Source organism: Patiria miniata, unplaced genomic scaffold, assembly GCF_015706575.1.
Source record: "Patiria miniata isolate m_02_andy unplaced genomic scaffold, ASM1570657v1 HiC_scaffold_29, whole genome shotgun sequence".
NCBI lineage: Eukaryota > Metazoa > Echinodermata > Asteroidea > Valvatida > Asterinidae > Patiria > Patiria miniata.
In genome coordinates, this window is record NW_024037068.1 from 23,517,473 (window position 1) to 23,534,955 (window position 17,483).

Genomic DNA, 17,483 nt, shown 5'->3' on the forward strand with positions numbered 1-17,483 from the left:
TTTAGGGCCTGTTCGTACGTAAATGCAAAGTTGTTTGAAAAGTTGAACAAAGAAATTGACTGGAGCGGGTTTAAACCTACGACCTCCGGATTACCGTTCCGGTGCTCTACCAACTGAGCTTTCCGGCCCTATGTTGGCGGTTCCTCAATCCATTAATATCTTTCTTCAAGGGTCGCTACTCAGAAGCCATAAACCTGTATAAACCATGCATAAACCTGTATAAACCATTTCCCAGGTCTGCATCTTTGTCAACCTTTCAAATAATTGTTACAATTCACCTAGTCATTTTGCCGTTATTGTTCATTTGAAAAACTTGTAAATGCAAAGTGATAAAGTTGGCGTCTTGAACTGTTCGTAGTGAGTTTGTAGTGAGTAGAGATGCGTTAAAACTTTTGGCAATTCACCGAGTAAAAACCTCGCTTTATATGCAACATCACACATGCACCTTTTTTGTTCACTTTCGAACCAATATGAACCAGCTTTTGAACTTGTAAAAAGGTTTCAGTTTCAAGAGGTTGTGGAATGCTGAAGGTCGTTTTGTTTTATATATTTTTTTATTGTAGAGTAGACCAATATATCATAATGACAAACTCCCATTCTTTTGTAATGTGCGTTTATATGTTTATAAAACTGAAATTCATTGAGTAATTTGTTGGTCGGCGAGCGCATAATTGAAATCAACAGTCGTCGGGTTCTTCGTAAAAATCAGAAAAATTGTGACGTAATAAACAGGACTCGTTTATACTACGCTGCATAGGGAGTCCTGTTTATTGCGTCACGATTTACTATGTTTTGTTTGCTGCCCCCAACGACGACTTTTACACAAACTGCACGTTCGGGTCGAAACAGGACCTGAAAAACAGCTCTCAAAAGTACCTTTTGTATTTATTTCATGACAGAAACCATAGTCGTTTTTTTTCATCACACCTTAGGCTACATATACCCGAAAAATGACAGAAATGTCTTCGAGCATTCCACAACCTCTTTAACACTTGCTGCCACAGTTCTGTGTCCAAAAACTTAGGTGCCACATACATTCCTAGATTCTTGTATCAGGACATGCCTCCATAAATATAGATGTTAAGGTCACCCCTTTTCATATATCAGTGTCTTTTTGAAACTTATTACCTCTGCCAAGGGGGTGATACATTTTTTCATCCGATTTTGTTGGTTGGTTGGTTGTTTGGTTTGTCTGTTAACAAGATAACTCAAAAAAGTTATGGACAGGTGTGGTCCTTGGTAAAGTACAAATCGATTAGATTTTGGAAGTGATCCGGATCTGGGTCTGGATCCAGGATTTGTTTTAAGGATTCTTCACCATTTATGCAAGTATGTCTTTTGGGTGGTACTGACAATATGGCGGGGAGTTGTTTAGACTTGGCGGAGGTTTGCGCTCTCTGAGTGCTTTCTAGTTACTTAATAAGGGAATAAATGTGTGCTCTGGAGGTTTTTATCACTCGTTTAATACCGCTTAGAGTCTGGGTGCTGATAATTACCCGAGCCGGAGGCGAGGGTAATTATCAGCACCCAGACTCTAAGCGGTATTAAACGAGTGATAAATACCGACCGAGCACATATTTATTCCCATTCATAAATACCTTATCCGTAAAAAAATTTCAAATAATTCGTTCAAAAATCCTGATTTTGTTCAACAAGTTCACTTCATGCTTTTTGAAACATCCCTCTAGCAAAATAATGGAGTGTTCAGCTGGCGAGTAAGATGTAAACAACCCTTTTATGGAGATTGACGCGCGCGTAACATGTTCTGCGCGATGTCACGCAGAACGCACCTGGGGCGTTGCGTTTTGAATTTAGAACTATAAAATTCTGACTCGCTTGTAGTGTTGCGCATGCCTACGTGAGGATTGTGAACGTTCAACCAATGAAACGGTAAGAGGCACTGGATTTTTAGGAGTCCACATTTTATTGTGACACTGGAAAAGTGTTTAAGACCAGCTAGCCATGTCTTTATCATCCGTTTAATACCGGCCACGTGACGGGCTCTCGACCAATAGGAATAGCTAAACTGTCTGAGGTATTTATGAATTATTGTTGTTACATTGTTTTACAGAAGTAGTGGCATTGTGGAAATTACTGTTTGGCATATAAATACATTTTTTTTCCAATCTAAAATTGAGAAAAACTAACTTTCCACACAAACTCTGTGGTATAGAGAGCCATTTATAAAAAAAAGGCTTGCTCCTTGTCTGCACATCTGCATATTCAAAAGACTCACATTTGCATATTTGGAGGCCTCCTCCTCAGACTGTTGTAGGAGGCCCTCTGGTGTTTTGTATTGGCTGGACCGGCGTTCGTCGGCACCGAGGGGGGTAGGGGGGCTGGGGACTTTGTCATCCAGGTTGATCAAGGCTGGGTTAGAACTCAGGGACTTGGTCAGGGGTATCACTCTGATGAAGAGAACATGAGTATTTCTTATCAGTTAGTGTTTCATATGTTCAAATGTGCATCAATGCCAACCTCGTTCCCATGGTGTTGAGTAGTACGTGCCCACCATCGAACATCGAACGTTAACATACGTAATACCCGATGGAAATAACACCACCAAGTACACAACATATATCCATTATCTGCTAGTGCTGTATCAAGATACAGGAAGCAATTTTCCCACCCAGGGGTTACTATTGGAAACGACAATGAAAATAAACTAACCCCTGGGAACGAGATTGGCATCAATGCATTATTGAACAACCAAAAAAAAAAGTGAGGCAAACCACCTATCTGGTTTCCTGGGTTCTTTAACATACACTGACCTACACTGGACCTAAATCATAATATCCACTTTGAAGGACCGGATACTCCTTGATGATAACAGAGAATCTTTCAGTTGCCAGGCAACAGTGCAATAAATCCCGGAGATCTGTGAAATCAGAAATGTCCGGGTTCCGATTTGAGATAAAAATTTGTTGGGGGAAAAAAGGGCTGTTGCATGTACATGTACCGGAGGTAGCTCAAAAAATATGAAACAAAACAGAAGTACATGTACCTTAATACCAAGAATTGTACAAGAATGTCCTTGTTCATTGTCATAAACCGTGATATGGGGAAGTTGCAATAATGAACATAAGTTCATAAAGATCAGGATTTGATTCGGCCAATTTAGACTTATTGGCTCCATGCCCGAAGAAGTGAGGGCTTTTTGACCATTTTTGAGAGTTCCAGGTGAGGGATACAACGCGTTGCGTACTGGTTTGCGCGCGTCATGCACGTATGGCGCGAAGTAAGCATGACTAATTATATTCTAAATGTGTACAAAAGCCATAGCGTCTTCGCATGAGCATCAGGCGTTGGCGGCAATACGTTCAAATGTCACTCCCATTGGTCTCCTTCAGCTCTCCCTTCCTTACCCCACTCCCCACCGATCTAGTTTGGTCCTAGAAAGCACCTAGACGGCACTTGAATCCGTGGACTCAGTCCAGTAGTCCAGTGGATCTACCAAGCTCTCAAACATGTCACTACCCTTGATAGAATTGATATGCCCCTTTACCTATGCACAGTCCACGTATCGGACTCCGGTGCCTTCTCCGTGTAGTTCCCAGGGAGCATTCCTGTCAGTCCCGTCTGATGAGAGGTTCCCTTGTACCAGCCATCGTCGTTAGCGCCCCGGTTGTCCGAGCTTGACATGAAGATGTAGTCGTCGGGGATGAGTTCTAGCTCATCGTTGGCTCGCGGTGTGTGGGAGTACAAGACTCGCAGGACCTGATAAACGGATGGGGAAAAATGGGGGTTATGACATGCGTCACAGTTGTTATTAGTGAAATTGCGAGCCATTTCACAAGTCAAACATGAGTCAAATCACTAGTCAACCACTTTTCAAATCATGTCGCAGTTAACCTTTTACAATGTTTGGAATATATAATCACAGCAGAAATATGTCATTTTTAAAACATCATACTATATGACCTACTGAGGCTAAATAAGGAATGTCTCCAAAAAAATCTTGTTTTGAGTAATAGGCGCCTAAAGTTGGCTGTACGTGAAAAATCATGTTAAAACTGTTGTTGTTGTTTTTTTTTGTGAGTTGCCAAGTTAATTAAGACTCACAATATACCCAGCACGATATGGGACGGAGGGGTACCCCCCCCCCCCATCTCCCTATACCCTATGCAAACCCCAGACTTTTGTTACCTAACACATCCCCCTAGATGTCTCAAAAGATTTCCTGAGATTCCGGTAACACAATGACCAACATAAAAGAGGGGGGGGGTCCCTCCGTCACATATTGTGCTACATATGATTCTCACTGTGTATTTTGGTTGTGAACAAAATAGCTTCAAAAGTGGAAAAAACTGACTTTACTTTACTGTTACACATAGAACATTCATTCGTATGGCGGCGGTCATATTTGGATGACCTGGTCAAACTGGCCAAAAACTGACAAAAGTTAATGTACGGTATAATAGGCATGCGCTATCCAGTCAGTATACACATGTAGTGATCAGTAGGGTAGCTGCCCCACTATGTCTCCCTCTACCTGCCCCCCCCCCCCCCCCCCCAACATCCGTCAACCTTGCCATAGCCAGTACCTCTGTTTTAGCCGCCCGGGGATCTCGGGAATACAGCCTGAGTTCCCAGCGAGCCGCAGCCTCAATGTTAACCTCCTTGGATAGTTTCTCCAGGACGTCGTGGTGCGCGGCGTTGAACTGATAGGCTAGGGTCATGTGCAGCTGCTTCTTGTGAGGGTCCACCTTCACACCTGAAAAACAGGATCACAGACAATAATCATACTGTTAAGTAAAATGTTCACCTTGTCACTAGCCGATCCAGGTTCATCAAAATACAGGAAAACTAATGAAACGAAGGGGTCTGGACCCCGTGTTTTCAATTGTATTCCTGTATTTCAATGAACCTGGATTTGCCTACCCGGGTACCATATTGAAGTAAAACATGGGTACACAGGTACCCCAAAATTCAAATCCCGGAAGTTGTCTGAAGGGCTTTATAGCTTAACTCTTTCGCTACGGAATTTAATTTACCTATTTTGTCCCAACTGGACGTAATAAACCGCTGGAAATTCCGCCGAGCGTCGATGTGGGCGCCGCCATCTTTAAATGTATCTCCGTAAACAAACTGCTCACAATAACCTGCAGTGCACCCCGGCCAGACGGAGAGCCGCTGGCAGCGGCTCAAACTAGGGTCAGAGGTTATACGATATAAATTATGTAGATATGGCCCACGTCATGGGGACATCCTGTTTATTCATAGCGACGCAACTGAGCCGCTGCCAGCGGCTCTCCGTACGACCTGTACAATTTGTGTGTGCCGCTGTCAGCGGCTCGCCGTAGCGAAAGAGTTAAAGGTGTAAACTGCAACTTTCGTGAGCGTCATCTGTCGCGCGTTAAAATGAACATAAATTTGTAATCTGTTTTGGTTTTCATTGTAAAATATTTCCAACAAACGTCATTCAAAATGTTTCTTTATCATTGTCTGAGAAGCTACAAAGTAATTTGTAAAGTTAGTTACAGTTGGTTACTGGGATATTTGTTCAGCAATTGAGATAGATTTGTTGTTACTGTCTCCTTTTTTATAGATGTGTTTGCAGCAGTGTAGCATGCCATTTAATTCATTTAAAGGGTCCCTTTTTCCCATCAGCCAAAAATCAAAGTAAAAAGTTGTGTATTTACCATAGAGCTATATTACAAATGATTAGAGCGCTAACTCCTTTTTCCCCTGCGGAGATACTTTATAGCCCTCCTGAGCGCAGGCATTTTGAATTTACCATATGCGTGTGCTTGTACGTGTAGAACACAATGAAACTAGATGGAATGAGTTCGAATAATGTACTCTAAATGCAACGCACAAGTACATTATACGCGGACAATGTAAGTGAGGTTTCTGTGAGTATGACGCACACATTTGTGTTTGCGTTGTTTGCGCAGAGCAAAATTAAACTCCCATTTTAGTGATTTTTGGTTTTGGGCGTATCAGCTTCGATAACACACTGATGTAGAATAAAACACAGATATGCAAATATAGACGTACTAAAGTTCAATTTTTCCATAGGTTTGTGCACAAACATGGATGCGCCCAGCAGGCTTCACTTTGTACAGTGAGTTAGAGCTCTACTAATTTATGATAGCTCTATGGTATTTACCTGCTTTCACCAGTGCCTCAGCTTTGAATTGGTTGGTCAGGATCCGCATGAATTCAGCATGTGTCTCCTCCACAAACAGACCGATGAAGTTGTTAGAGGAGTAATGCTCCAGGCTGATGGTCTCTGGGGCTTTGTCTTCCAGGGTCTCTACGGCCTCCTGCAAGGCTGCGGTCAGCATCTCCACCTTGCTGTCGTCACACTTGAGCGTGGCATGCAAAGAGAAGATGTATGATTTAACCCAATCCTTTCGAAAAGATCCTTTAAACAATTCGTTATGTATATCCCTAACCCTCCAGGGTATGTTTGCTACAACCCTGCCAAACGTAGCAACGTACATGCAACACTTGACTAAGTTAAGCCTGCCAAATGTAGCAAGATCCATCAGGGGAAAAGTCTCAAGGCCACACTGCCTCAGAGTCCGTGGTCACCGCATACAGCAGGATACAACTGTGGCATTGTTCAGTGGGACTTAGCTCTCATTGTTTCAGAGCTGGCCATTCATGCACTGGTGTTGGTAGCTGAATGCATCAAAGTGCACCAGTTCTTTTCCACCTGATGCACTGTGTTGCGTCTGGCAGGGTTAGGGTTAAGGCATTGGAGCATTTAGGATTGTGTTGGTCCAAGATTGAACGAGGATTGTGTTTCTAATACGAAGCCAGTCCAAGGCAAGTGTGAGGACCATTAGTATCGACTAGTGGTTGATTTGTTAAATAACTTACACCTGCACAATCATAGCATCACGTGAACACCTCTTGTGAAATGATGTTCAAAGCTCCTGGTTCCCTGCTTTGCTTTATTATGCGTGCAGTGGCAAACCCAAGGGGGGGGGCGCCTCGGGGGGCTTGAGTCCCCCCCCCCCAAGAGGTTGTTTATTTTTATTTTTTTTTTAGTCCCACGATTTGACCTTGGTGATTTGTATGTGGCCTATTTTCAAGTAGTATAATGGGGTGTAAGTGGCGCCACCAACATCAAAATAGTCCGTCCCCCCCCCCCCCCACCCCCAAAAAAACAAATTCTTTTCTGCGGCCAAAAATGTTGGGCAAAATTTACTTCTAAAAAATTTGAAAAAAAAAAAATGTGAGCCCCCCCCCCCCCCCCAAACCAAATCCTGGGTGCGCCACTGGATGCGTGCGGCTATTGGTGACCAGCGATGCAACCGTGCTGCATGCTCCAGGTCCACGTAGTCCAACCATCCTTCGTTCAAAAGACAATCCAATCCAGTTTTGGACCCGACCAAGGTTATCAGGGAAATGAGAGATGTTTACTTACGGGGAAAAATGAGCACAGCGTGACATGTGGTAGCAAGCTATGAGCTCCGTTCCTGCCACAATGCTGCAGGGATTTAGTCCAGAACTCGTCCAAGGATTCCCCCAGGGGTCCGACGGGGCAGGCGTAGAGGACGTACTCCCGAGGGATGGCCTCATCAAGCGTAGGGTCGTCAACATGGTCAAGTAGCCTGAGAAAGATGTTACAGAGAAAGGAATGAAGTAAATGAAAGCAAGATATCTACACATTGGAGAAAGTGCAAAGAAGAGCAACCAAACTGGTTCCTGCTGTAAGACATCTTAGCTATCCATACAGGCTAGAGGCACTCAACTTGTATAGCCTAGAACAAAGAAGAACAAGAGGCGACCTTATAGAAGTGTTCAAGATTTTCAACGGATTTGACAAAACACAACCAACAAGATTCTTCAAAATCTTCTTCAAAATCTCCAACACAACAGAAACAAGAGGACACAACATGAAGATCTTTAAGACTGGGATGAACAAAGCTTTGAGATGCAGGCAAGATTTTTTGTCCTAGAGAGTAGTCAACACCTGGAACGATCTGAATTTGTGAAAGTGTTGTGAATGCCAAGAACACAAATTCTTTCAAACATGAGCTCGACGAGTAATGGAAGAGATACATGTATGGGGTCATAAAGGCTTATGAAGTCTAATACTTATTCCCATTAAATTGTAAGTGTACATGGTGTAAGTGTAAGTAATTGTCGACCACTGGCTTGATTAGAATTGGCCGAAATGGAAAGGTATAAAATGTACAGCTGGTCACAAGTTGGCCAATACATGGTCACAAGTTGGCCAATACATAGTCACAAGTTGGCCAATACATGGTCACAAGTTGGCCAATACACGGTCACAAGTTGGCCAATACATTGGCCACTGGTTGGCCAAATAGGCTAGTGGCCATTGACCACACTTACTCAGTAAGAGGTGGCATACATTGTTTTCTTTTGGCATGCTTTTGTTCTATCCTTAGATTTACAAGTACGTGTAGAACAGGTTTCGAACTGTAAGTTATTGTGGAAATTATAAACATTTAGGCCTACTGGTTATCATTTTTCCTTGTTTTTTTGTCACACTATATACATTTATGTATACATTTATTGATAATACAGGATATAGTGTGAGTACGTGTAGAACAGGTTTCGAACTGAAAGTTATTGTGGAAATTATAACCGTCGGGAAAAATCAGCTAAAGATTTACTGGTTATCATTTGTCCTTGTTTTGTTTCACACTATATACATTTATGTATACATTTATTGATAATACAGGATATAGTGACCTGTTAGTGTTAGTGGCAAATAGGGGGAAGTGGTCTACCTTTAATTTGCACAGGACGTTGGTGTTTCCTCTTTCACAGTTGGGACTACACGTATACATGATATCAGTACAATCACAATAGACAGATCTAAAATGCAACTGCAAGGAACACTTTCTGCTTTCGGTTCTTACGGGCACATTGGTCTTGATCCAATTAATTAATGTTGAAGTGATGTTTATATTGTTCCGGTATTGAAACCACAACTGACCATGAAACGATGTTTCAAAACCAAAACTGTGCAAACACATTGTAAACGTTGCATATGGTTCATGATCAATTGCAAGGAAACTTCTAATGACCTGTGCAATACGAACAAGCTGTATAAACAAAAATTGCCAGACATTAAGTATGAAATTAAAACTACAAAGTTGACCTCAATTTGCATGTTGAAACCCCAGTGGGCGTGGTAAACCTTGGTGAAGCAATATTGCCACCTTTTTCATCATCAACGTTACGTGTTGCATAATAGCGATACGTTTTGGAGTGTTTTCATAGGGATAATGTTGCACTATTCAACATGTTCAAAGTGTAATAGAAAAAAAATTGCCAAAAAAGCAAATCAAGACACATCAATCGTTTTTTTTCACGTGCCAACCTTGACTTCAGAGAGCGAAATCGGAGCATAAGACCTGCATACATTTTTGTACATTGTACACTGGATGCCTCTCCATTATTATAAACCCTAACTCCCTAGGCCTTTTTGCTGGTAGCCTCAATCCTGCAAAATCCTCCAATTGGTCTCTTGGACAAATAGCATATAGCCTCAATCCTGCGAATTCCTCCATTACTTCTTCAATTTGGTCCGTGGAGGGGTGACCACTACCTGAATCCTGCAAAATCCTGCGGCAGTGACTGTCAATTTATGTTGAGGCTTGGCCATTGACATCCTGGAGCAGTACGGAGGATTTCAAGCATACATGTAATCCAGGCCGGTATGTTTATGCAAAGCTGAGCAAAAACAACACATGTCTGGCCCAAGACCTTGACAAAGTGCATCCTACGAAATCAGTCATGCACTTTTGCAATATAACCTCAATCCTCCAAATTCCTTCACTTTGGCAAAGAGGATTTTGAAGGATTCAGGGCGGTTAGGGTTAACCCTTGCATTTTGTGCTTCTGCACACTCCTTAGGCATTTTACATTAAAAAAAATGTTACACACAGACAGCGTAGGATCTTTTAACATAGGTCAATGTAGGATGAGTCGCATACATGTACATTGTATAAAGCGGTATACAGTACATTTTCATGCATGTATGGTATATAAAAAAAGTAGAATCATGTAGAATAACTTACCAGTCTGACGCTAGTTGGATATCCTGATGACCTGTAGCTGCCAAAGATTTCTCTCTAGAAATGCAAAGAAAAAAACAAGAAGATGACAAGTCAGTATAGTGATCTTAATTTTTCCCAAACGCCTTCAAAGAATCCACTAAAGAAGACTGACTGTACAATCACTTTTAATCGATATCGACTCCGTGCATCATGAAAAGTTTGCTTTCGGACCACTTTGTGAGCTCAGTGGATGGGAAGGCCTGCGTGTAAAGGTTCACACACGTACACCGGTAGAGTGTGAAGTATGTACAGTACAACCAGGGATGAGATTGTCAATTTAAGAAAAAAAAGTCTGAAAATTGGATGAAAGGTCTGAAAGATGCATTTCTGATAATGTCTTTCTCTCAGATTCAAGAAGTCTGATTTCCGACAAATGTCTGAAAAATCTCATGGCTGTGTACAACTACTTATACTCTGAATGTGCATAACGCCATGGCCTCTTGACATGAGTGTCATCAGGTGGGGGTGGCGATACATTTGAATGTCCCTCCCATTCAGTGGTCTCCCCCAACCATCCGTTTGAAAAATTAGGAGGGTACTCGCGTGCAAAGATATATTGCCAGGAGCGGAGAATCTAGAGGTTTTAGGTTCGAATCCCACTAACAGAGCTGCAATCCAGTAAGGCCAAAAAAAAATAATAATAGTTCTGCTTCCGGTTTCTCTACGTACCCTATTCTGACAGCCCCTAGCCCTCATTTTTTTATGGGAAAAATTAGGGGAAAAAACACCCAAAACCATCAATTTCCACCTTTTACCCTTGACTACACGCAGACGCCTCCATATGATCGTACACCAAAAAATTTGGCAAAAAAAAAAATTCCCTACCTACCTACCCTATTTTCAAATGCCATGTAATGGGAAGCAGAATTTTAGCCTGATCACTACAGGTAAGTTGATCACAAGTCAAGTCACAAAAAGTGAATGGTAACGGGAGACAAATAATGACAAACGAATGTTTTTTGTCACAGTTTATTGGAATTGTTATACTGGGACTTGTGAGTGACAGCATCAGTTGTATTTATTTATTTTTTTTATTTTTTTTTTTTTGGGGGGGGAGTTTTTTTCAACATTATATTGAAGCAGAAATAAAAATCCAAGTTTTGCTAGCACCTGATTTCATCAAACTCTTCGTAACTTACGATGCATCGCAGCGCTGCGACGCGTCGTATCTCTACGATGCGTCGCAGCTGCGACGCGTCATGCGATCCATTTCACTAAACACATCGTAAGTGCGACGCGTCATAGGTGTATTTATAGCACAACTCGGTGACTGTTTTATGTTTTTAGTCAGCGTACAGTAAATAGTCGTCTGATATTCAACAAAGAGTCGTCGGATCTCAGCTCGAAATTTGTTAAAACGTAAAAACGTGCGATGCAATTTTGAAGAAAAACAAGCTCTCATTGGACTGTATACATGTAGCTTCTTTGAAATTTCAACTCTAATATTCCGGTCTAATTCATAATTATTCAATGAATTTTCTATTTACAACTTAACACACATTGCCTCAGTATTATAATCTCGTTAATGTAATGCTTGTGGCATAAAACTGGCTTAGAAATGACTCTTCTTATTTTGCGATGACCAATAGACACGTCTTAACTTGCGACGTGTTTTAAGCCGTTGTCAAGAAACTTACGACGCGTTCAACACTTCGCAACTTTCAAGTTGCGACGTGTTACACGTCGTAACTCGAGTTGCGACGCGTCGCAGTGCTTCGTGAAATCGGGTGCTGGTTCTATTATCCCAGGAATTATGTACATGTATGGAATGACTAGTAGGCCTATACCTGTACTGGTACCTCATGAAAACCAATCTTTAAAGGGACTGTACATCATTGGCTTTTGCTGTAATTTTCAGAAATGAACTATTTGAGGGGTTAGTATAATAGATCACATATTGTTACAATGACATGTTTGAAGTTTTGTGTTCAAAAATGCTGGAAAACTGAAATGTTCAAGTAGTCTGATTCCCTGACTCCACTAAGGATGAAATGGATCAATTTATAGATGCCGGAAAATTGTAAGGTAAGGGACCCAGTCTAGCTGGCCTGCACCCATACATGAACATGTAACCAATAAGCAAAGAAAATTCGGACTGAAAAAATGGTAAATTTGGAGCAGTAGTTGGAAAATAGTTAGGTTTTTCCAATGGTGGTCGGCCGACCACTATCATGACTGTTGGAAATTTAAACAAAATACCACTTTTCTTGAAAATGACTTTACACCAGGTGACATAATTTTACAGGATGCTTGAGTCTGAGACTGTCATTTATCATAATCCTAGTAAGGTACAATGTATTTTGTAAAAATGTGTTAGTTTTGTTTTTCATTGTTTGCAAATGTTGTATATTCCCTTTAACACAGAAGGGATGTCTTTCATTTGTCAACAGTTCTTTTTTTAACATGGGATGGAGGTACAGATGTAAATAGTACACGTGAAGAAATGGATACCCGACAAGAGAAGACCAGGGTGTACACGCAGGGGAATCAAGTTAAAGTGTTGAATGATGGGGGCTGAAAAATTTATGAACTCCCCCTGTACACCACAGACTTGAGCTCATGTGTTCTGCCTTATTGACGATGTATCTGTAGTGTCATTTTCAACATTTAGGCCTATGTAAAACTGGTACAGCAATTGCGCACATTTAAGATGAACGAAACCAAACATTTGTGACGGTCCCAGAGGGCCAGCCTAGTACCTAGAGTCCTCTTTGTACAGTACCTTACCTTTCTCACTGACTGACTGACTGACTGACTGACTACTCATTTAAATAGTAATTTGAAACTTAAAAGGCATATTCTATATTTTTACACAATAATCTTTTTTTCATATATGTTTACAGTGTGTATGGGTCATTCCATAAACTTGGGATCCACATTTTGTGTGTCCCTATTAGTACATCTCATATAAGATTTTGTAAATTTAGGACAATTTTTAATACCGGTACCTTCTCCAAGAGTGATACCTAACAAGCAACAAATAGGCCTAAATAAAAATTACATGAAGTTGGAAGTCAATTTTAATTACTTGAATCGCAAATAGACCGCTTGCAGACGCGTTCGATAATTGACGCGCTAAGGTGAGCGACGCCATGTTATGGGACAAAATGTGCGTGAATTGATATACGCCTGTCCCACAACATGGCGTCGCGCGCCTTCGCGCGTCGATTATCGAACGCGTCTGCAAGCGGTCTATTGCACAGGTCAGGTGTAATATGGACACACAAAAAATGTTACACTTTTGGACCCCAAATTTATGGAATGATCAATGTACGTGTACATCATTTCGTCGTGTCCGTGCAACAAGGTCGTATCTCCTAAAATGGGCCATACATGAAAAGCGAGTAGAATGTCAAAAGGTTGTACCGGTAGCTCACTCAAAATAACCTGGATGTACACACAAAGTCAATGGACGTCGAGATACGACCTCGTTGCACGGAGCATTCGAGCGAAATACGACTTTGTTGCAGAGAAGAGTTACGACCTTGTTGCACTGACACAACGATTTGTACATCACAAGTACCGGTACATGTACACATGCACACACAAACATGTACTTCCTCAACTGTGGACATGGTAGATAAGGCAGGCACAGTATCTGCATTATCATGTACATTGTTATACATGTATATGGTTGAATGCCCAAGTTTCTTTTTTAAGGTTGACACATCATGTAGGCCTATTGTTCAGTGTTGGGGTCAATGCCACACTAACCATTCAGTTTGTTCTCAGTCTGATGGCATCAGCACCACCGTAACCTACATGTACGCCGTACCCCATGTTACACTGACAATTATCTGAGGAACAATGAAACATTTTTTACAAGCCACATGTACACGTACATGTATGCTTCTTTTGGGCCCCTCGTTCTATGATTTATTCACACGTTAATCGTTATAAATACATGAATTTATTTGTTTAAACTGTGGAAATATTAAATGAACTGAACTGTAAATGGTAAACATACAATGTACACGCACTTTCATGACTTTGTATAGATCCATACTGTAGATGGTAAAATGTTGGTTGTACCACAGAGCCATTTTTAAGCGGGAGTTAAATGATTAATGGTCAACAAAAACAAAACAAGTTGTGCATTCTCAATGTGCATACATAGTTATTCAACAAAAAAGGTCTAATAGTAATACGGGTAAGTAAACAATGAGAAACTTCAACAATAGTATACTCCCGCCTGTTTAGATACAGTAATTTAATCAAAAAGCCAGTTTAGGCCAAATCAAAATAGTTCTGCTTCAGATTACATGGCAGGGTACATGTAGGTAGGGAAATACAGTATAATGTTTTTGCCAAATTTTTTTGTGTACGATCATATGGTATACATGTATGGAGGCGTCTGCGTGTTGTCAAGTGTAAAAGGTAGAAATTGATGGTTTTGGGTGTTTTTTCCTCATTTTTCCCGTAAAAATAAAGGGTAGGTAGGGAAACTGGAAGCAGACATATTTTTTTTTTTTGGCCTTACTGGATTGCAGCTCTGTTAGTGCGATTCGAACCTAAAACCTCTAGATTCTCCGCTCCTGGCAATATATCTTTGCAAGCGAGTACCCTCCTAATTTTTCAAACGGATAGTTGGGGGAGACCACTGAATAGGAGGGACATTCAAATGTATTGCCTCCCCCACCTGATGACACTCATGTCAAGAGGCTATGGCTTGATGCACATTTAGAATATAGGCCTAATTAGTTGTACACAGCCATGATATTTTTCAGACATTTTTCAGACATTTTTTTTTGGCCTTAAGCCAAATCCTAAACTTGGAATGGTGCAAAATAGTAACTGTGTTACAGAATTTGTAATATAACCTTTATTTGGAAAACCAGTGAACTGAATCCGACTGAGATTTTACAGAAGATTAAAATGTAGTACATGCTTCACAATTATGTAAGAAAAGTAGAAATAACTTTTCATTTTTTTGAATTCTGCTTCAACCCTGAGAGGGACATACATTGTTCGGGACACCCTGCAGTTTACAATTTCTCTGTGAATATAAAGTTAAATTTATGGCATTTATAAACGGGTAATGTGCACGTACACAAATGTTTTAGTTTCAATGACCTGTTAACATCCTATGGCATAAGCACATGTACATGAATGTACAATGTATAGAAACCAGAACAGGAAGTAAAACCATAAAACTATATGGGTACTTGTGGCGCGTGTTCATCGGGGTTCTCCCCAGACAGGGCTCTGGAGTGCTCTGAAATGTGCAAAACTGAAACGTGCAAAACTAAATCAGGCCACAGCAAATTTCTCCAAAAATTCCACTGGGGCAAAGAAAATGTCCTCAGTATTTCACCAACCAAGTTTGCAGACCAAATTCAATTTCTAAAGGAGACATTTCTTCAATATTTTACACATGAGAGGGAAGTCAACTGATTTCAAAATGGGGCTAAATACTAGACTTGTACATGTCCAACCATGCCATGGTCCAACTATTTGAAAAGACTGACCTCTTCATTCAGTGTCAATAGTCTGGCGGCTTGACTATGGAGAAATGTGTAGTAAATTGAGACTACAGGTAGTTCCCGCTTCATTCCACATGTTTCTTAAATTCTTTTGGCATGGTTGATTGATGCAGTACTGAAGCTGTGTTGGACTGGTTGTTTTAGGTGCCAGTCTATTTTCTTGTTTTGCATGTTTTCAATACCTTAAGTTTTGGGACTCTCATACACAGTATTGAGAGTCCCAAATTTTCGGACTAGGTTCTCCCCAGGATTTTTTCAAACCTGTGGGGGGAATGTACAACTTGCGAAGCCACAGTGTGGTACTGTGGGGTTCGGAGGCCCGTTTCAGGCCCCCCAAAAAAATTTGACTTTATCACTGGTGCATTTTAGGACAAATCTGAAACAAATCTTTTTTTAATTAATAAAAGAGAATCAACATTTCACAAACATTACAACTTCCTGAACTGGAAAAGTATGAATCGGTAGGCCTACATGTACAAATCGTAGGTCTCAAGTGAAATACAGGATTAAGTGGGAACCTTGTAAAACATTAGTCGCGAGGGAAAGATTTCCATACCTGGACATCACTTGTCACCCTATGCACAAACCCTATTACTAGACTGGTCTAGAAAATGTCTAAGTGTTTTCTCAGGAGTTTTTGCTTCAATATTTTCCCTGCTAAATTTTACTTTTAGGACATAAATTAGGCAACAAAAATAATAGATTTGCTTCCGGTTTCCCCTCCTAGTCCTACCCTATTCTGACAGCCCCTACCTTAAATTTTTTTTGGGGGGGGAAAATTAGGAAAAAAACACCCAACATGCCCAACACCATAAATTGACTACACACAGACATCTCCATATGATCGTACACAAACAGATTGGCCCCCCAAAAAATCACAACCTTCCTTTCCTTTTTTCGAATGCCATGTGTAGGACAATCGGGTAATCCTTATCTTTTACACCTCTATTTTTTACGATTTCTGTTCAAAACTGACTTTTGTAGATGACTGTCCAGTACCAAAGTGATTTTTGCAGGCTATTAAAAAGCAGTCTTTTTTTCTATATAAACTCATGCTAGTTGTAATTTTGAAAGCACTTTCAAAGAAAATGTGACTTTCCTACCTTTTTTTGCAGTCAGGTGCATGTTGTAGTTCTCACAACACGAGTGAAAGCCCAACATAATGAAAGCTTGATGCTGATTGGCTGCTAAAAAAAATAAATAAGATGTTTATTTTTTTATCAGCCAATCAGCATCAAGCTTTCATTGCATCGAGCTTTCATGCTTGCCATGTTAGTTTTTGAGTCTGTTTTCTGGTTGTCACCGTCGTCTTTATACCCCTTAACTTCCCTCATCAATCAAAGCCCTGCCCTCTTTCCACAAAATTAAACCTGCTGATATCCTGAACAATTAGTGACACCTCACCTCAAGAAGGTGTCACTAGTAATTGTTCAGATGTGTCAAGAAATATCAGAATGTCAATTTTGAGAGTCATTTAGTCAACTGTTTTGGTGACTTTGATGGCTGATGAAACTCAACAAGGGAAAAATTAGTGATGGCCATGGGAATCTTTCCGTAGCGAGTACCCGTACCCGAACTCTGGGGTTCCCGATCCCGGAGTTCTAGGACAGGTAGGATAAGTAGCGAGGTGTCCTAGTAATACACGATCACGATTACCCCGTTAATTATTCCTCCATGATTTATCTATAATTATACGTACACTCTGTGCTTGGGAAATCCCATGCTCATCAAGATGTCCGATGCGCTGGCAGCCGACTTGAGACTGGCCTGACGAATGGTCCGCCGATGGTTGATAATTCCCGCCGCACTCGCCATCTTGCATGTCTCAATGTGATTACTCCACCGTCGGTCCTCTCAGCAGAATTTACGGAGGGGATTTTATGGCGGACAGGGTGATCGAATTTTAGACACCCGCGACTTCAACATGCATGACATGCAAACACGCGCG

General features: G+C 41.0%; 1 protein-coding gene across 1 annotated transcript in view; it reads right to left on the reverse strand.

Moving 5' to 3' along the window:
• The window catches only part of LOC119735766 (ubiquitin-associated and SH3 domain-containing protein B-like), a 30,036-nt gene extending 12,553 nt beyond the window's left edge, over positions 1–17,483 (reverse strand). The window contains exons 1-7 of the mRNA XM_038209683.1: positions 17,235–17,483; positions 10,014–10,067; positions 7,382–7,568; positions 6,113–6,311; positions 4,545–4,714; positions 3,506–3,717; positions 2,237–2,408 (exon numbers count right to left, since the gene is read on the reverse strand). Coding sequence (XP_038065611.1) covers positions 2,237–2,408; positions 3,506–3,717; positions 4,545–4,714; positions 6,113–6,311; positions 7,382–7,568; positions 10,014–10,067; positions 17,235–17,350 — 1,110 coding nt within the window. The 5' untranslated portion in view covers positions 17,351–17,483. The remainder of the gene's footprint in view (positions 1–2,236; positions 2,409–3,505; positions 3,718–4,544; positions 4,715–6,112; positions 6,312–7,381; positions 7,569–10,013; positions 10,068–17,234) is intronic.